At 27.0% G+C, this 22259-nt stretch overlaps 2 protein-coding genes and 1 non-coding gene across 3 annotated transcripts; all 3 read right to left on the reverse strand.

The window, feature by feature from the left end:
• Positions 1–4526: 4526 nt before the first annotated feature.
• LOC112805297 (uncharacterized) lies at positions 4527–5279 on the reverse strand. The gene has a single exon (XM_025847698.3). The coding sequence runs from the start codon at positions 5129–5131 to the stop codon at positions 4658–4660; it is 474 nt and encodes a 157-aa protein (XP_025703483.1). The 5' UTR covers positions 5132–5279; the 3' UTR covers positions 4527–4657.
• A 9240-nt stretch (positions 5280–14519) lies between these two features.
• TRNAL-AAG (transfer RNA leucine (anticodon AAG)) lies at positions 14520–14600 on the reverse strand. Its single transcript has one exon. It is a non-coding gene; the product is annotated as a tRNA-Leu (tRNA).
• Positions 14601–17729: 3129 nt separating this feature from the next.
• On the reverse strand, positions 17730–20621 carry LOC112731225 (zinc finger BED domain-containing protein RICESLEEPER 2-like). Its single transcript, XM_025780847.1, has 2 exons — positions 18571–20621; positions 17730–17889 (listed from the first exon to the last, which is right to left on the reverse strand). The coding sequence occupies exons 1-2, from the start codon at positions 20619–20621 to the stop codon at positions 17730–17732; spliced, it is 2211 nt and encodes a 736-aa protein (XP_025636632.1).
• Positions 20622–22259: the final 1638 nt, after the last annotated feature.

Genomic DNA, 22259 nt, shown 5'->3' on the forward strand with positions numbered 1-22259 from the left:
GTTGTAACTAGGCGTTGTTCAATTAAAGCTGCAGCAACATGCAAAACCTTTTCTATTCAATCAAGTTTACTCAAGTTTGACTCTTCAAAAAATAATTTTTATTTTGAAAGAGTTCTATTTTATTTCTGTCTTCAATAAACTCGCACATATATATATATATATATATATATATATATATATATATATATATATATATATATATATATATATATATATATATATATTGGATAGTTAATTTTGATTCATTAATTTGACATTTACTAAAATATTTTTGAAAAATTACAGAAACTTTCTTTTGAAGCAAGTCGATGAATGAATAGTTGGTAGAAGTGACCCCTAGTGGTTAGTAAGCCAATTCACGATCAGGAAATAATATTCTCGTTAAAATTGCTATATAAGATTGAGATACATTAATATAGATATTGAACTAAATTAGAAGCTGGGTTCAAATGTTCTTAAATAATCAAGATTGTGACTTCATGCCTTCTCTTTTAAACATACTTTTTTCCCCAAAGTCTATGATCAAGCCCCACTGGATGCTTTTTTTGTTTTTTAAAAAATAAAAAAGGTAATAATTTCGTTTCAGCTGATAATATAGAATCAAATTGACTACTGTATTATTGTGCCAACCCATCCATGACACTTTTAACTGTATCCGAGTGTTATGTTACTTGCAATGGTTGCTGACATATCAAGCTAATTTTGTAAGTACTGTTATTGATATTATCTTTGTGTTGTATAGTATAGCAAATTATAACACACAATCTTATTGTTATCCAATGAGATAGATGTAAGAATCATAATGGTGTTTTAAACTGTGATTTGCAATTATAAATATAGATGGCAGGGATAACACTTTTTATTAATATTATTAGTCAATCATTTAGATTAATATTTTATTTTTATATTATTAAGATTTAAAATTTAAAATTAAATTTAGTATTTAAAACTGAAAAATACAGAGAATTAACTTTTTTTTATTTTTTACAGTATCTTTTAATTTAATTGGTTAAAGATTAATTTAATATAGATCGAAACTATATTTAAGAATTGATTGTTAACCAATAAATTCTTGCATATATAAAACGTGATACGAGTTTCGAACATTTATTTAAACAAACAAGTTAGTTGATCACTTGGCCAATTATAAATTATTAACCAATATATAATCAATTTTTTTTTATTCTTAATATTTTTATTTTTTTAATTTTAAAAATTTAAGATTTATAATTTAAAGTAGAGTTAAGAATTTATAATTTAGAGTTAGAATTTAAAATAAATAAAATAATTTTATAAAATTACTAATATTAGTTAAAAAATTATTTTCTTAACATTACAATTTAAAATTTAATATTAGCTAAATATTAAATAAAAATAATAAATTTTATTAATCTTCTATGATAATTTCAGTCATTATTACTACTGCAGCCGTATTGAGTTGAAATTGTAGTATGCTATTTCGTGTTCGTAATATTACTGCAACATAATCGTATTTGAAAATTTTTAAGTGTACCGAGTTATGGCGCACGTACATTTATATTGATATGATACGGGACACGATATGATATAAAATATGTTTATTGATATATAAATTTTAAAATTTTACATGACACAAGAACACATATAAAATATAAAGTATATTTTAAATAAATTTTAATAATATTTTGATATTTTATTGTTATTAAAATATAAATTAAAATTTTTAATTATTTTTATTATTTTATTTTAATTATACAAATATTTAAAATATTTTTTGTTTTAATAAATAATAATATATACTATATCTAAATTTATTTTAAAAATATATGTTAAGAATAAGATTGGACACGCTGACATAGTATTTAGGTGTGTCTAGGCATATTTAAAAAAAATTTAATTAAGACACAGTTGAACATAATAAACACACGTGTCGAATAAATATCGATAAATGTCGTGTTCGAAATGTGTCTAACATACAAATATGATAATTCAATAAAATGTTCATATTTCATAAGTAACAATATACTGATATTTTAGTAATTTTTAATAGTTGATCTTAATTATAAAAAATATATATAATATATATAATTATTAATTATAAAAAATATATATAATATATATAATTAATATCAACGATTAAAAATTACTAAAATATTGATGTATCGGTATACTTTAATACTTTCCAATGGTATTAGGGTTAAAAGGGGTATTAGTCTATTAGGTATATGCACTGTTATATTGCAATTGTTACAATGTGCATCATAAAAGCTAAAAGTTGTAATACCTCATCTAATATATACAATTCAGATTGGAAAGTGCTTTATATATATATAATTTGGTAACTAAATTTTTGTTTCTAAACTATTTTTCTTTATACGTAGTTTTTAAAGTTATATTTAGTATTTATTTGTAAGATTTAAATTCAAAATTTTCTTTTTAAAAAATGATATACTTTCCATTTTTATTAACCTAACCCTTATTGACTAATATTTTTAGTTAATATATAATCTAACATCTTTAATCTTATAACTCAATATCATTTTTTAATTAATATTTTTACTGATTAATTAATTATTAATAAAAAATAATAAATTCTACTGATGTTATAACATTGCTCAGACATTAGAGGCTAGCTATTAATGATAATACACTAGTTTACGATTATAATCCTGCTACATTATTAACAGTATATTTACAAATTTCTATCAACTCTTATTTATAATTGTGTTTAATAAAAATATTTTTATAAATATATCTAATAAAAATAACTTTTTATAATAATATCTAATAAAAATATCTTTATATATTTTTAAATATATTTCTTTATATATATATTTAAAATATAATAATTAATTATTATTAATAATAAATTAATAGATAGGATATTGATACCCTATACTTTTACTTACAATTAAGAAAAGGTATGTGTAAGTTTTAATTTCCGAAATACAAAAAATACACAAATGATTTATGGATTCGAATAATCTAGCAACATATATCTGTGAACAGGAGCACACACTACTGTACTATTACTCCTCATCAATGCTCTGATTGATGCTTTGCTTTTTAGTCGGTAATAATAATCCATATCCAATAATATTATGGACAGTGATATAGTGGGTGTTTGGTTTGTGATGAGCAAAAGTTAAGAAGTTGAATACAAGTGGATACAGCTATTTTAATATATCTATATCTCCTATGTCTTGCGATTGGCGTTACACTATATATGCTTTTTGTACTGATTCATTTGTTCTAACTAGGGCCCTTGTTTCACCATTTCTAACTCATCCAAAGCCTTCTACTACCTTTATTCTTTTTTTTTTTTAAGGATTGTATATATTACCAACTAACAATAATACTAATACTATTAGTAATCATGGCGTTAATATGATTAGACCCATCATAATATATATAAGCAATAAATATATGTTCTGATGATTTAAAAGTTACTATTATTACTATTATTAATTATCATAAATTTGTTTCTATAAAAAATTTTAAATTTCTTTTGGAAATTTAATTTGTATAAATATTTATATAAATATTTTTTATTAAAATTCTTATATCAATATATTATATCATAAAATTACTTTTTTTTCTAAAAGTTTAAACCATTGATGAAAAGAAATACATGAATAATTATTTTTATATACAAATTCGAACTAGATGCCAAGAATGGGGTACTAGCTAGGGATATATGCAGAATGATGAAAAACATTGATCCGATAATGATTTTGATTTAAGATCGTAAAAAGTAGTGACGCTATGTTTGTTGCAATCCTCGAGAGAGAGCATAAACTAGATCTTTGAAAACTACAGAACAAGGAGGGTACTACTAGTGCTATATGAGTATTATATAGTACTACTACTTCAACACGAGCACATCACTTGTGTTCATCAATTCATTTATTCCATTTACCCCCATTCGCTCAACCCAAATAATAATTATTATAACATTTTCGGAACCAAACTTGGAATTTCATCATTCCCTCTTTCTCGTACGCATGTACTAATTAAATTCTGCGGCATGTTCTTGTCAAATCAAATCACAAAAAACCAACATTTTTTTTTTCACTTTGGTAATAAGGTACAACAAATAATAACTTGCGTGATTTCATGAGAACCAGTAAAGTTATGTATGAAATTCATCTATATAAAAACTTTAATTTTATGCTATTTTTATGTCTAAGGAAAAAAACGTCCTAACTAGCGCAAAAGCATATCTCTTACTCTCTTAGATAATAATATGCTTTTTTGAGTCTCATCAAAAGCTTGTAAAGTCTTTCCTTCCAGTATCATCCATAACAAAAAGCTCAATAATCAAAACTAAATCATTGCTGGTCATAATCAAACTTAATATTATACGAGTACTACTGTTACTTACTACTGATCCAGCTCATCATCATCATCTACCATATGAACAAAAATAAATGAAATTAGAAAGATAACAAAATGAGGTTAATTATTTTTTTCAGTTATTGCTTATGAAACAAAGTCATTTCAAATCATTTTCCTTATTGTAGGTTAGAAACACAACAAAAGACAGATAAGAAAAACAAAAGCAGCAATAATATAGATGAGAAATGAAAGTGATCAGTGATGAGAATTAATAGAATGTATTTTGGGGTGCGAAAAGTGTAAAGAATTTTAACACAAGAGGATCCATGTGTCCGGGCGATCAGGCAGGCCTGAACCTCTGCCGGCACGAGTGGCACGTGATCTCCATAGCAGAAGAGGAGGAGGTGGAGGAAGAGGAGCCGAGGCGGGCGGTGGCGCGTTCCTTCATCCGCTCGGCACTCTCCACCTCCTCCCTTGCTCGCTCCCACATTTGCCTGGCGCGCGCAAACTCCGACTGCGCCATCTCCATCTCCCGGCGCGTGAGCTCCCTCACCCGCTCCGCATACGCCTTCTCCATCGCCGCCAGCCTGATTTGCTCCGCCGCCTCCCACTTCAGCGCCTCCACGCCCTCGCACATCCGCACCACGCACTCCGCAGCCGTCGGACGCCCCACGCTTATCGAAAGCTGAAGGTCCACAGAAGGCGCTACCTCCGCCAGCGAAGACGAAGAAACCGTGGATCGGAAGCGGAGCAGAGAGGAATCGGCGCGCGAAGACGGTAGAAGCTCAAGTTCTCTGTTGTCTTGTTCTTCCATTTGAGAGAAAGAGCAAAAGAAAAAGAAAAGGAAGAGAGAGAGAAAGAGAGAAAGTGTGAGGAAGAAGAAGAAGAGGGAATTGGATACGGTGGAGAGAAGAGGAAAATGGTGTTGTAATGGCGAAAGAGGGAGTTTGGGACTCTCAACCCCCGTAGTGATAGGTATATATAGACATGCCACGTGCAAATGTACGGTTTTGCCCCCACTCTTCCACCATCGTTGTCTTGGTATTTTTGTTTCTCCGCCTTTAATAACAATATTATAGGTGACAATAATATTCTAAACTGGTTACATACTAAGATTCAATGAGAATAATACTCTAAGTGACAAAGATTAATTAATACCTTTGATTGCACACAATTTCCATAAAGTATCAATTTCTTTTAAAACATATATCAATCATATTTGTATGTTAATATCAAAATTTAATAATAAAATTAACTATTTAAATAAAATATTTATTTATATATAAAATACACAATAAAAATAAATTAAATAATATATATATATATATAAATAAGAGAAAATGCCACTCCCCTCCCCTGCGAGATGCTAAAATGTCACTCCCATCCCCTCTATTTTATAAATGTACATTTTCCTCCCTTCTAACTTTTAAAAAACCTCCTCTTTAATCCATTTTAAATTTTTTGTGTTAATAATGTTAACTTTATCTATTTTTTATGAAAAAAAAATAAATTATTTTTTGAAAAAATATTCATTAACAAAAATTTTATTTTTTATCATTAAATTTTGCTTACCAAAATATCCTTTAATAAATTATTCTTTTATTAATTAAATTGTATTTTTAACGAAATATTTTCAAAAAAATTAATAATTAAATTATTTTTTTCTAAGATACCTATTTTTCAATAATTTTTTAATTATTATTGTGATTTTACTAAAATTTTTGTTAACAATTATTTTTATATTTACTATTAATTTTTTTATATTAATATATATTATTTTAATATTAAATAAAAAATCTTACTACTGGTAATATGTATAAAAATTAATATTTATTGATATTGAAAAATAATCTTACTAAAATTTTTTATTTAATGTTAAAATAATATATAGATATCGAAAAATTAATAGTAAAATATAAACAAATTGTTTAGCAAAAATTTTGGTAAAATTATTAAAGGGTATTTAAAAAATAACATAATTATTAAATTTTTTAAAAATACAATTTAATCAATAAAAAAATAATTTATTAAAGAATATTTTATTAAGCAAAATTTAATAATAAAAAATAAAATTTTTGCTAATGAATATTTTTTTTAAAAAATAATTTTTTTTCTTAAAAAATGGATTAAGTTAACATTAGTTAACACAAAAAGTTTAAAATGGATTAAAAATGAGGTTTTTTAAAAGTTAGAAGGGAGGTAAATGTACATTTATAAAATAGAGGGGATGGGAGTGTCATTTTAGCATCTCACAGGGAAGGAGAGTTGAATTTTCTCTATAAATAAATATATAGTAATTAATTTTTAATATACCTATAGTATTATTTTTTAATATATATAATTATTGGATGAGACAAATTATTATACACTATTATATATAAAGATTTATTCTTTTCAAGAAAAGGATTAAAAAATTTAGAAAAAAATATTACATTTCTATGAACTCAACCAAAATATCACATTCATATGAGACTTTTTTTATATATACTAGGATGTCAACACTTTCAATTAAGAAAAAGTAGAGAATTGACTGATTTTTGTTTAATAAATAGAAGTTAAAAATATTAGAAAATTATTAGAATTTATTATTTTTTTGTTATGAATTAATTATTAATATTTAAAAGTATATAATAAAATATGTTGTTGGATTACTATACTAAAGAAATTATACTAAGGGGGTGTATGGTTGGGGAAATTATAAATAATTTTTAGGAATTTTAAGATGGAAATATCATATTTCTATGTTTGGTTCAAAGTTTGAAAAGTTATTTTTAGGTAAATTTGATTTTAAGGAATTAAAATACCATCATTTCAATTTCCACTTTTTTCCTGGGTATATTTAATTTCCATGAGAATGAAATTTGAATAACAAAATAATACTTAAATCACACGTCCTAAAAAAATTAAATTGATGGCTAAGTGATGATAAAAAATAATAAATTCTTATAGACTTAGTATTTCTCTTGTTTGAGAGGTATATTGATGTATATCAAATGAAAAATCTAACTTCATTATTAGTATTTTTTTAATTACCATATAATTAATAATTTTATTTTCATTATTGTTCCTTCACGAAAAAGAGAAACAAATAAACATACTTGAATAATTGGTTTCACATGACTCTATTGAGAAAAAAAAAGAACAATTGGTGAACTGAGAGTTTTGGTTTGCAATTTTGTGAAAACTCAGCAGATGGTTTGATACAAGTGAGTCGGAATTGTAAGTGATATTATTATTATCATAATGTTGTAAGATAAGGAGAATCAGATTTGCATATAAAGGGAATAAGAAAAGCGTTTGAAGGGGGGACGAGACAGTAATTTTGATGGAAAGTGGGGATGAATGACAAAAAAGGGTGGGAAATTCCGTTATAAGGATAGGGAAAAAGGAGGGAAAAATAACGGATCGCGTTATGGGATTGGTTTTAGCAGTGAAAAAGGTTTTGGTATCTTTATGGTTTATTTGAATATTTAAATCAAAATTTTGACTTTTTCTTTTCCGGGATATGAGATGAGCATGGGAGTATTTGGGGGTGTGGGTATCTAATTATTACAATCGCACGTGCGCGCTGCTGGACTCCTCACATTTCATCAATAAAATACTGCTACACCATATACTAACATAATAATGCCCTAAAAATTGTACTAGTAAATATTGTCTATTTTCTAGAACAGGAAAAAATTTATTTATATCAATTCATTTTACATTGACCTAGCTTACGTAGCTTAACTTTAACAACTGTGCTAGCTCGTAAATAAGATACATTTTTTTGTGTAGGTTGCATGATAAGGGTCATTCCCCCATGCCCCATGAATATTAAGAATCTACAGCTATATATTTATTGAGAAAAATGTTATTTGAATTCTTAAAAGGGTTGACGTTCAACATTCTAAAAGATTGATCGGGAAGGGAAAAAGAAAAAGAGGAAAGTGATGGGATCAAAAATGAGTTAGTTTTGTGAGAGAATTAGTGCGTGCCTAGGTTTTTTTTTTCGCCTAGTGTTTGTTAATTGGATGTTCAGAAAGAAAGGGTGCTTGAAAAAACATATATCATCATTCAACTACTGAATCAAGGTTCCCAAACTGAAATCAATAACCCGTTATTATTGATTATTTAGTATTTAATTTTATAATTTCACTGGAGAAACAATATTTCATCCGTCAAAGTCATTCAATTTTTACATTGAGTTTCAACTAACTCTAATTGTGTGTTTGCTCAAGAGTTTCGAAACCTATGCCTTTTTCTTTAGAATTTCTTTTTTAAGAATATCCATATATAATCTGGCATCTATAATCTAATAACAAATAAGTATTTAAATATTCATATTATAATATTTTTAGAAAGGAGGTCACTCAAATAAAGACGCTTAAAAGGTCCTTTTTTAAAGATGTTTCTATGTTGTGTTTTAATTGGTTTTTGTATAATTTATTCGGTATTCCTCATCACATATTATTAAATTTCTCAAAAGATTTTCTTTCCAAAAATAATAAAAAACATTTAATTTTGATTAAAACAAAAAAGGTAATAGATTAACTATTAGATTTTTTAAAAAATTATTTACATAAAAAAATATATCACATTTATCAAAATATATATATATATATATATATATATATATATATATATATATATATAAAACAAGCTCAAGTCTCTTAAAATTTTTATAAATAAAAAAATAATTAATTTATATTCGTATAATATATAAAATAATTACAATATTATTATTATATTATAGATTAAGATTCATTAATTTAATTTTTTTTATTTTTAATATAAGCATTAGAAATAAATAAAATTTTTATAACGTGTAATAAAATATATATAATATTAATTAGTTCTTAAAAAACCTAAAAAAATAATTTTTTTCATTTTAGTAAAATAACTATTTATTAAAGTAGACAAATTAATTATTTTTTTCTTATATACAATTTTTAAGACATAAAAATAATTAATTAGGACATTGGTTAAGATAATTAGTCACTATTTCATTAAATTTTTAATTTAAAGAAAAATCCTAGTTAATTTTAGTATAGAAATTTTGAATTTGAAAACATTGATAAAATTATGTTGAATTTTGATTTATTTGATTCTCATTTAAATTAGTCACTATATAAGTTAAAGTTCTGATTTGAAGTTATATTCGAGTTTTAATCTGATTTTTAAAGTTTCAATTTATTTAGTTTGATTTTTTAACTTAGGTGTGCGTGACTCATATTAGGGTTTTAAGTGTTTAGTTGAAAAAAAATAAGGTAAAAAAATTTCAATTGTCACATCAAATAGTTGCTAGAATGTATAATGTAGCAGTCGTTAGTCCATCTCAGCATGTCGTTAACGATTTTGTGAGACAGTGACAAAATTAAGATTAGGAACCAATGTGAGTCATAACTATTAAGTTGGGAGACTAAATTGAGTAAATCAAAATTTTTGAAATTAGATTGAAACATAGTTGTTAGAACCGAACCAGTGATCGAGCCGATCAAGCTACTTGTTCACTGGTTTATTAGTTCAACCGATAAATCACTAGTTGAACCGATAAAACCGGTCTCCCATAAATATAAAATATAAAATAGTTAAAAACTTAAAATTAAAATTTGAAATACATATCTTCACTAACATTTTATGAAGAATCAAGTCTCAACTTCTAAAAATAACTAATATAAAAAAACCATAAAATTTTAATACTACAATAGGTCCGATTCTAGTCTGGTTAACTAGTTTTTCAGTCGAACTAGCCGATTCAGTTCGGTTTTTACAACTATGGATTGAAATACGAACATAATTTCAGAGACCAATAAGTATTATCTCTTTGTTGACAATTAAGTTGTTTGAATGGTAATTAAGATCTAATAATGATTTATAATAAAAGAAGCATTCTTTTGCAACAATGAACCTATAGTAGTAGTTAGGGGTATTCATAGATTAGATCATATCCATATAAATCTACAGTATTTATCCGTATTTGATTTGTAATTTGAGGATATTATCTTATCTGAAAGATGATCGGATTGGATCAAATTGGATCCACACTCTAATCAGATAGAAGTAAATATGTTTAAAAACGTAAACAAAAAAATTATTGAATTTTTTTATAAAAATAAAATTTTTAATATTTTTTATTTTATGGATATATTTGATATCTGATCCAAACATAAAAAGTGCGAATATCAAATTTGATCTAATGAGTTTAGTGCGGATTGGATCGAAATTTCAGCCATATCCCATCTGTAAACACTCCTAACAATAATAACTAAAAAATTATAATGATTATATTTTTAACTAAGAGGAAGTGTAAAAAAAAAGTACTAAATACAAGAACACTTAATCAAATATTAAAAAAAAAATTTTACTTTAAAACACACACACACATATATATATAATGTAATGTAATAATAATATGATAATTGTTTTATATATCACACAAATATAAATTTTTTTTCTATGATCTTAAGAAAGGTTTTGTAAGTCCCTAACCTTATTATCGATTTTTGTAGTGTTAGCCCTCATATTATCAATTTGATTCATATATAATACAGATGATAAATTATTTGGGGACGTGCTTCATTTTTTACTGTGATAAGTATGTTTATTATTATTATTATTATTATTATTATTATTATTATTATTATTATTATTATGTACATTAAAAAATAACAGGCTAAATTATTGCCATAACATAATAGAAGTATGGAAGTTTATCATTATTCTCTAATGGAGGAAACAAAATTCTTTTCAATAGTTTATTTAACGTTTAGTAGAATAAAAATAAATTTTATTAGAATAAATTTTAGTACGAGTTTGATATTTTTATTCATCATAAAATATTTATAGAATTACTCGTAGATAAATTTTGAAAAAAAAACCATGATTTTTAATTTTATTTTTAAATAAACTTTATTTTTAATTTTAAAATAAATGTTAATTTTATTTTTTAATAATATTAATTTTTTACCGTATATAATTATTCGATTATTTTTTAATCATATATAAATAAATTACTCTTAATAAGACTTTTTTTTGTGTTATTCAATTATCTTTTTTAAAAAATAATTAATTATTAAAATAATTAAATTTTCACAACAAAAATAATAAAAAAATTATAAACAAAAAAATTAACCATCTGATAATTTTTTGTATTTTTATTCATATTATTTTAATTATAAACATAAATATAATTTAATTATATTATTTATGAAATGTGGCTATAGATGTAAATAAAATTTAGTTATATTACTTATATATAGTGTTACGGCCTGGCCCAGGCCACTTGCGGGTCAACCCGACCCACTGATGATCCGACCTGAACGGTCAGGCACATGCAGCTCACTACGCGACACGGACACGCGTCCCTGACAGCTCTCCGCTGCAGCTGTGCGGAAGCTTCGAGGAAGGTGGGCTGTCCTTGCAGGGCCCACCTTTGACACGGTATAAATGGGGAAGGACCTGCCCTTCCCACAAGGTACGTCACTTATTCCACCTATCATATTCCCCACCTGCACACTAGCTGACTAGAGCGTCGGAGTGTCATTGCAGGTGGCACCCCCTCTTTCCTTCCACAACGAGAGCTCAGCTACCCGGTAGATCCAAACCCAGCACGACCGCGATTGAAGCGTTATCACCCCCTCAAATAACTACCTGACCTGTCCGGCAACCGACAACCGAACATATAGTTTCATTGTATTGTATTGCTTATAAAGTTAAATTATAATCATGACAATAGAATTATTCTTGTATTTTTATATGTGTGACTAATTGGTGGTGTTAAAACATTACTCTTAATTATAAATAAGGTTTATAATTTAAAAATTAAAGACTCAATTAAAAAGATACGAAAAAAATGATGTTAAAATATTCTAACTCTTTAAAATAAAAATATTCAAAATTCAATTAAAAATTATTTAAAATTTAAACTCAATAAAAAGTTTATATTCAATGTGTTTTGTATTAAATATATTTGATAACCTATTATATCATATTGGTTGAAATTAATTTTTATAATGCTAATTTTTTAATAACACTTTATTAGAAAAAGCCATCTTTTCAGAATTTTTTAAAAACTAATTAATATTATATATATATTTTGTTACATTACATCTTGTTATAAAAAATTTATTTATTTCTAATACTTATATTAAAAATAAAAACAAAATTTAAATTAATAAATTTTAATCTATAATATAATAATAATATAGTAATTATTTTATATATTATACGAATAAAAATTAATTATTTTTTTATTTATAAAAATTTTAAGAGCTTGTTTTATATATATATATATATATTTATATATATATATATTTATTGATGAATGTGATATAATTTTTATGTAAATAATCTTTTAAAAAAAATTAATAGTTAATCTATTACCTTTTTTGTTTTAGTCCAGATTAAATGTTTTTTATTATTTTTGGAAAGAAAATCTTTTGAGAAACACCGAATAAATTATACAAAAACCAATTAAAACACAACATTAAAACATCTTTAAAAAAAGACATTTTAGATGTCTTTATCTAAATGGTCTCTTTTTAAAAATAATAATAATGAAGCGAGTGTATTATGTACTAACTTTGTCCCACTTTACTTTATCTAAATATATAGAATCCATTCCCTTAATATCTGCGAATATAATAAAATTTCTTAATTCGTCCTATTTTATTTGTAATATTTAAAATTTGTTAGAAAAAAATAAATTTTAAAATTTATAAAACTTTTAAACATCACACAAACATAAATTAAAGTAAAAAAATAAAATAAAAATTATATAATTTATAAAATGAATATTATATTATTAATTATATATATGTTATGTATTTATATATAGCAGAACGAGTAAAAATGAATACATCTAAAATTCGACTCCGCCCCATCCTTATGAACCCTAAAAAGGCCGAACTATTATCTGCCTCAATCGAGTAGTGCCGTGGCAAGTACTCGTTGGTATGAGTTATATTGTCTTCCCTAAATGATCTTTAGTGGGATTTCAAATGTTTTAAAACTGACATTTGAATATTTCTTTTATGTGAATATAAATTACAAAATAAAAAATAAGAAAACATGCCTCATATAGTATCACTATTTCAACGGCCTCATTGCTCAAACCAATTGAAAATTAAGTAATTTTTAAATCAAAATAACAAAAATATTATTATATATGTACAAAAAATCAATTATCATATATTCGTGCATAAATATATATTGTATAATTTATTTTTGATATGTATTTTATATTTTAATATATATCCTATATAAATGATTGATTTGGTAGTTAATTTTCTGTCTACATATAACATGATTGTTAAAATAATTAATTATTATTCAAATAACTCCTTCACGACGAATATTATGCATGCTCTATTCTAATTATTAAAAGAAATGCTTAAATGACTTTTTTGATGCAATGTTCCTTGTAGTGAAGTTTTAGATGTTTTAATATTAGACGTATTTTGAATTTTTTTTGGGAATATAAATTACAGAATAAAATAAGAATGGATCATTGGAGACATTGATTGAAATCTCATGCATTAATATTAATATCTATTGAAGATGCCATTGAAATTGAAAGAGGATTAGGTGCATAAATGAAAATAGACGTTTTTTTCACTCTCCTCGTTCAAAAAGATATATGAGTACGTATTAGGAATTTGAGGGAGACAAAGTGAGATGAGAGTGAAAACAGGAATGAGACTCCAATGTGTGCATCAAGTGTGTAATTGCATACGAAAGAAAAGAAGAAATTGAGAACATGCAAAAGAGCAGAAGAAAGTGACATGTGTTCACGGCCCGACAAAGAGAAGGGAAGCGATGTGAACGTTGAAGAAGAAGAGAACATTGCACTACCAATGTTGGCTGATTTTAAAATGAACTAGTTGATGTATGTTACTAAGTTACATTCTTGGAACAAGTTCAGGATTTGGTATTGATTTCTTTTGGCCTGAAGTATAGACAAAATCTTTTCATAAAGATTCACATTATAGTAGTGGCTAATGTAATGCCCTTTAGGGAGGGGGCTGCCCATGATTATGCTTCCCTCACCTATTTATGACTCCTCCTTCAATCTTCCCTCGCCGGATAGGGGCCTTCTTTTTACTTCTAATAATATTTTTCATAATCAATCTTCTAATATTTTGCTTGTGTTCATGCTATCATCCAAGCAAGTTCATCATTATTGACCAAATAAGCTGCGCTTTTGTTTATGAAGAAAAATATGTTGAGAGTGGGATTTGAACCCACGCCCTTTCGGACCAGAACCTTAATCTGGCGCCTTAGACCAACTCGGCCATCTCAACCACTGGCCAATGTTTTGGAAAGTTTGATACATCTAGGTATGTGGAATAATACATCTTGTTTATGTGACTGCATGTGAATCATTAACCATAATAAATTAGTTTTTACTTTTTATTATGTTGATTTATAAGGTTAGTATTCAATAATGTTGAATTGAAACAAAAATTCATACCAATACTATCACATAGCATGATAATTGAACTCAAAGTTTGACTGGATTTAAGTCATGTTATCATTTATCAATATTCAGTAATTTTCCTCATCATTATGATTGCTCAAAAATTTCCCGGTTGCCTTTTGACCGTTCATTTGTTTTTAACCTAATCTATTATTGTTGAAGCTAAGGATGCAGTATAGCAAATAATAGTGCTTGGCCAGTGACATAATTACCCAAACCAATAATTTAGAATCAGATGCCAATATTTTCATAATCATTGATCATCAAGTTCCGCATTGACCTCTTGCTATTGTCGTCACTATATTGTTACTTTCTGTAACATAGGAAATAGGAGATGTAATATGGACGTGTCTCATCATTCTAATATGCAACAAATTAGTGGGGATAGCTAGCTATGATGGAAATTGGAAATTAAACTAGTTAGCTACCCAAAACGGTCAAATCCAAAGTTTATTAGAAACATAGAACTTAATTACTTCGAAGTTTATATGAACAATAATGTAGCATTTACAAAATAAAGACTCACTTTTTTTTTTAATTTAAAAAGAAAATTATGTTGGGATTTTTTTTAACCACACAATTCGATCTTTGACGATTATTTTAAATGACAAAGTGTTTATTGACGAAAAAAAGAGAACTCAATTTGATCCTTGTCTTTTAACACAATATGATAATGCAATCATTGACAACAACAAAAGTAATCTTTATTATTATTATTATTATTATTATTATTATTATTATTATTATATAAAAACACTCAAAAAATTACACCATAAAAAACCATGAAGAGTGACATTAAGTCAACAAAATTAACTAGCACATACTTCAAAAAAGTTATATTTTTAATAATAATATGATGTTTATATATATAAATTTATAGATATTTTAATCTGAATGATTATATATAATGTTCAAAGTCTAGTATGAATATTATAATTTTTATTATATATGTCAAATAATGTCTTTACTAGTTTTTAAATTGTTCTTTAATTTTCATTAATATTTTTTTGCTCTTAATTGTAAAATTTTTATTTATATTTTTAAAAATTACATTGAGAATTATTTATTTGATTTCATAATAGATAATCTTTTAAATTTGAATAATTTATTAAAAATTAATATAATAAATATCATAACAATAAAAAATTAATATGAAAAAAATTATATATAAAATCCTTTTAGGATAAATAGATCATTGACAAATAAGTTTTTAACCAATTTGACGTTAAAACAACGTCATTTTGTTAGAGTGAATAGGGACAAATAGGTGTCTGACCAATTTGGGTTTAAGGATAAATAGGCCCTTAACCAATTTGGTAGTGATAGCATTACACTTAACGTGCCAAATCATCACTCAAACGTGCCACTTAAACAATTTCCGTTACGAGTTAACGGCATAAATGACGGAAAAATTGTGTTATCCTATTGCGTTAAGGGACCAAGACCGAATTGGACTCTTTTTTGTTGTCAGGGAATGCTTTGTATTTCGAGATAATAGTTAAATACCAGGTTAGGTGTTCACTCTTTTTTAAATAATGTAACTATGGAGTTGTTATTGTTAGAGTATAATTAGGATCAATTAAGATCAGTTAACATTAATTATATTTATTTATCATATTTGTATATTTATTATAGAATATTACACTTTTATTGTTTTGATTCTTCTAACACCTATATATACCCTTATATATTGTATCATTCTCAACACACTGAATAATTAACAAATTTTGTTTTTAGATTATTCTCTTATTTTTAATGGTTATATAAACTATGAGTGTCATTATTTTGAGATAATTTCATGGATTTTAAGCCAATCCAACTAGAAAATTATGGGTTGGTTTGAAATCATGGATTGATTTGATTTCGAAATTAAAAATCATCAATCCATGTAATTCACCCAACTCATCTAATCTCAAAGAAAATGAACAATAATATAATAATATTCAAAAAATAAAAAATATTATGTACACAAAATAAAAAGTCATCAAATTATCTATCATGTCATTATAAAAAAAATACTGAATATTGTTAGATTTATTAGTAGATTAAGCAAGGGTCGTTATTGGCGGATTTAACGGCATATTTTTTGATGATCACAAGTGTAAATTTATCCCAAAAAAAATTTATTGTTGGAATTTATTTTATCCCTAAAAGGGGTGAGAAAATTTATTTTATAAGTGCCAATTTTATTGAAGAATATACCGTTGAAAATTCTTTACGGTAATGTGAATTAATGAAATATGAAGTTTTGAACAACTACTAGCACATTATCGTCGGATTTATCTGCTAGTAAATCTCACGAAAAAAATGAATAAAATTCTAATTTGAAAATCCTTTCCCCTCACTTTTACAACTTCGTCCTCTCCTCTCTCCTTCTCTCTCACCTTGGTTTTTTCTTTCCTCTTCCTTTCTCACCAAAGATCCAGACTTTGCTATCGCTGCTGCCTCATGGGTCTCTGTTGTTACCGGGTTCTAGGTCTTCGTCGTTGCCTTGAGTTCCATCACCGTTGCTGTCTCCTCGTGGGTCATCATCGTTGCTATTTCATGGGTCACCGTTGCTGCTAGGGATGGCAATGGGTCACCACGGGGCGAGGACTCCTCCTTCGACCCCGTCTCAATTTAGTAAAATGTCCCTGTTTTCGCCCCATCCCTACCACGGGTCTCCATTTATTTCTCCCCGTAGGTATCCATAGATAATTGTATATTATTAAGTTTTAACTTTTTTTAAAAAAAAATAACACAACCATAATAAAATCTTATATAATTCAACCAAAGATATCAAATCAAACACAATTCAAACACAAATTTAACATAATAACATACACATAAAAATTTCAATATATAAATTAAAATAAAATGAATTAGAATTACTTACATAACTTATATATAAATTTAAGTAATTCTTTTGTGTGGAGATATTGTGGTCCCTAGGACAGGTACCTTAATCCCCGCCTCATCCAGGGGTGGAAACAGGCCAGGCCAGGCCAGGCTTTACTCTTAACAGGCCAGGCCTGTAATAGAGTATGTTGGCCTTAGCCTGGCCTGTAGCCTGGTATAGGCTTTTTAATGAGTATCGAGCCTGGCCTGTTGTTAAATCTGGCCTGGCCTGAAGCCTGTTAATAGGCCTTTTTTAATAGTAATTAAATTTAAGATATAATTTAATTTTTAAAATTATAAAATATAAAATAATAAATTTGTGAATAATATTGATACAAAATAAAGACAAAATATCAATAAATAATTATTATTAATTAAAAAAAGATAATATATATAAATATATTCCCACTTGACTACTTCCAAAATATGTAACATATCAAAAGAAAAAGAATTCAGCAATATCAAGAGTTGTAACAAAACCAACTAAACATAACATCAAATAAAAACTAATAACTACTTAAATCAAAATACAGTAAAGAAAATGTTGGACAATTAATATATTAATCTTCCAAGCTTGCAAGTGATTTAATCTTCCTGTTCCAACACCTTGAAAGAAAAAAGAAAACATACACATATCATTAGATTTTTAAATAATATAAATGCAACAAATACTTTTTTATTAGTACAAAAGAGAATGTTCAAAATAAAATTGTGGTCATAATCTTAGTATAAGTGATATGATACTTCATTTATATATCATGAAAATTCAACTTTATTATTCTAACTACTCACATCATACCAATATCAATGTTTTCACATTTAAAAAGAGAAAATATTTTCTATAACATAGATACTTAGTCAAAAAGAGAAATATTAGAAAGTTAATTTTTACCTTTGGTTTTTTCTTCAAACCATACTTGTTCCGAAGCCAATCTCCTCCACAAATGAGAGCTTCAATGGACTCTTGATTTAGTCGAGAACGATATTCATCAATAACTCTTCCTCCAGCACTAAATGAAGACTCTGAAGCCACTGTTGAGACAGGAATTGCTAATATGTCCGCTGCCATTTTAGATAAAACCTTGAATTTCAAGCTATTGTTTTTCCACCACTCCAAAGCACTAAAAGACTTAGAATTGCCTTCAGGAATGTAAGCACTCTCATCAAGATAAACTTCTAATTCTGATTTTGTTGGATGAATGGCTTCTTTTTCTCGAACCATATTCAACATTTCATCAATTCCACTAATTTCAGAACTAACCACATTAGAAGAAGCAACTAGACTATTAGTGTTAACTCCACTTATTATTGTCTCACCATGATATTTTTCAGCATATTCATCATACATTTCTTGTAATGTATTCTTCACTTTTTCAATATTTTCAGCAGCCACATGCTCAGGTTTGTAAATTAAAGGAAAACAGAATTTAATAACATGTAATTTGCACCTAGAATCCAAAACACAAGCAAGAGACATTACCATATTGCATTCTCCCCAATATTTGTCAAACTTTTCTTTCATTGAGGTTGCCATTTCTCTCATGAAGGAATCTCTATCTTCAATAGCATAATTAATTACTTGTTTCACTCTCCAAACTTCAGGAAGGTACAAGTTTGCAGTAGGATACTCACTACCAGAAATGACATGAGTAGCAAGATTAAAAACTTTTAAAAGTTTGCAAATCTTCTCAACTTTTCTCCAATCCTCTGATGATGGTTCGTAATTGTAGTGAGGTTCTCTTTCCTTATACACAGGAAACACTGATTTAAACTTCAAAGCCACATATAACATGTTGTAAGTAGAATTCCATCTTGTGGGACAATCAATTATGAGTTTTTTCTCCTTCAAACGCTTGTTTTCAGCAATCTCAACAAATGTTTTAAATCTTGAATCATTAAAATTGACATACTTGACACTCTCACGAACTTTATGAATAATATCTTTAATTTTACCTAGCCCATCTTGTACCAACAAATTCAGAATGTGTGCACAGCACCTAACATGAAATAAACTACCACCAACAGGTAATGAGTTGTTATCTGAAATAGTATCCTTAAGAGCCCTTAGACATGAATCATTATAGGAAGCATTGTCAACAGATACTGAAAAGACTTTATTTTCAATTCCCCAAGTCTTCAAACACTTGAAAATAGCATCAACAACATCAATGCCACGTCTAGGAGCAGGTACCTGAACAAAACTCAAAACCCTTTTTTGAAGATTCCATCCTGCATCAATAAAGTGACCTGTGATAACCATATATTCAACAATTTGATGGCTTGATCTCCACATGTCAGTTGTCAAACTTATCTTCCTAACACCTTGTAACAAAGCCTTCAATTGTTTCTTTTCAGCCTCATATATTGCCAAGCAATCACTTCGAGCAGTTTTACGAGAAATTTTATGAAATTCAGAATTGGCATATTGGAAGCCCCACATCCAAACTTCATCCTCAACAATGCTGAAAGGATGCTCATGAACCATAATTGCTGTAGCGATTATTTGTCTCATCTTCTCTTGAGAATATCTTGCACCTGGTGTCACAAAGGGATTAACACTTGAATTGGAAGGTTGAAATGGAATCAATGGTTGCTTCTTTTGTGCAGCAACATGCAATCTTCTTTGTAAGCAACTACTAGAATGCCTCCATAAATGTGAAGTACTAGCTCCTTTTCCAGCATAAGAAAACATTGATTTGCAATACTTGCAAATAGCTTTTGTACCTTCAGAACTTTCAACTTGATCAAAATCATCCCAAATTGGTGAAGTCTTCTTCCTTTTTTTTGTAACAACAGTTTCATTACTACCATTTTCATCCGTGACTGGTTGATTTGTAATAGTTGTTGTGTGTGTTGGTACAATGCCAGTGTCTGTTGTTGGTATTGTTGGTACTGACTGATTAATTTCTTCTCCATTTAAAGAAATAGAATTGGCCAATGGATTACTTGGAGTTACAGATTCAGCCATTTCTAAAGCTTATTATAATGCCTAAACAAAAATTAACAGACAACATTATCTCATGATTTTTTTGGCTTTCATCATATCAATGGCATAAAGTAAGAACCTTTTAATAAAAAAAATTGATAAAATTTTATATTCAAAAAAGTAGAAATAATATCACAACACAAACAAAAAAATCGAATTTAAAAGAAGATCTTTGACAGAATAAAACCCTAATTAATGAAAAATATTTAATATTATAACAACAAATATAAAAAATAACAAAATAAAAAATAATGACATGAGAAAGAAGAAGAAGTACTTGCAGTCAAAGGAAGAGAAGATGAAGAGGATGGTAGATCGGTAGCTGGTAGTGGTAGGAGCGTGTAAAGTGGAGAAGAGAAAAGAAAAAGACCGTGTATATGTATATTTCTTTATTAGTGTGGAGGGAAAGTTTTTAGAAATATTTTATTTGATTGACTTTTGATATTCCAATATCAAAGATTAAAGATATTAAGAAAATAAAAATGCACATATATAATTAAAGAGATAAATGGCTGAGTGGATAAAGTTATTTTCATAAGATGGAAGACCCAAGTTCAAATCCTTCCAATAGCATTTTTATTAGTATAATAAAACTCTATATATATATTTACAGGCTCAGGCCGGCCTGACAGGCCCAACAGGCTATTTCAAAAGCCTAGGCCTGGCCTTTTAAAGAATATAGGCTTTTTTAATAGTCTGAGCCTGGGCCTATTTCATATCAGGCCAGGCCAGGCCAGGCCAAACACAGGCCAGGCTGCAGGCCCCTGACAGGCCGCCTGGCCTATTTCCACCCCTAGCCTCATCCTATTTATTCGTGAAGATGGGTTACCATCTTTGTATAGATTTTGTGGGTCTCCGTTAGTCTTCCTGTCACTGCTGGGTTCTAGCCATTGCCGTCGCGGTCTCGAGTTCCTCCTCCAGGTGAGTGTGAATCCTCCTCATTATTCAATTTGTCAATTTTTAAATTTAGGATTTCTTTTAATTTTCTTCAATTATATATATATATAATTCTTAATTTGTATTTAATTTTTTGTTTTAAAATGTAATCTTTTTTTGAAAATTTTTATTTTAAACTTTGTGTTTAATTTTTTTAAATTTACTGGTTAGGATATTTTAGTTTTAAAATTAAAATTTAAAAATTTGTAATTTTTTGAAATTTTGTATTTAAAATTTGTGTTTTTATTTAGATTTATTAAGATTAAGTCAATCAATTTAGGTTGTCAGGGTTAACTTTGTTTAGCAATTAGATTATTTTAGGTAAATTAAATTTTGTAGTTTAAATTAATATATTTTTTTATCAATTAGACTCGTTAGATTACTTAAGTTAAATGACTTTTTGAATTAGTTTCATCTAGTGAATTTAATAAGTTGTCTTTTTTTATTAGGACTGTTATTTTCTTTAAGATCCATTGGAGTTCTTTTTTTTTGTAGTTTATGCAGTTATATTTCATGGATTATTTGTGCAGTGCTCAGGTTGGTTTTCTATCTTTGAATATAATGAATTGTTTAAATTTTATGTCAAACTTATTTTTTCTAGCATAGAGTTTTAGGATGGAAGTGAGAGAAAGTTGCCTAATGACACCTTCTCGAAATCCTTGTTTGCTGAAAAATTGTGGAGTA

The sequence above is a fragment of the Arachis hypogaea genome, chromosome 1 (genome assembly GCF_003086295.3).
Source record: "Arachis hypogaea cultivar Tifrunner chromosome 1, arahy.Tifrunner.gnm2.J5K5, whole genome shotgun sequence".
Taxonomy (NCBI): domain Eukaryota; kingdom Viridiplantae; phylum Streptophyta; class Magnoliopsida; order Fabales; family Fabaceae; genus Arachis; species Arachis hypogaea.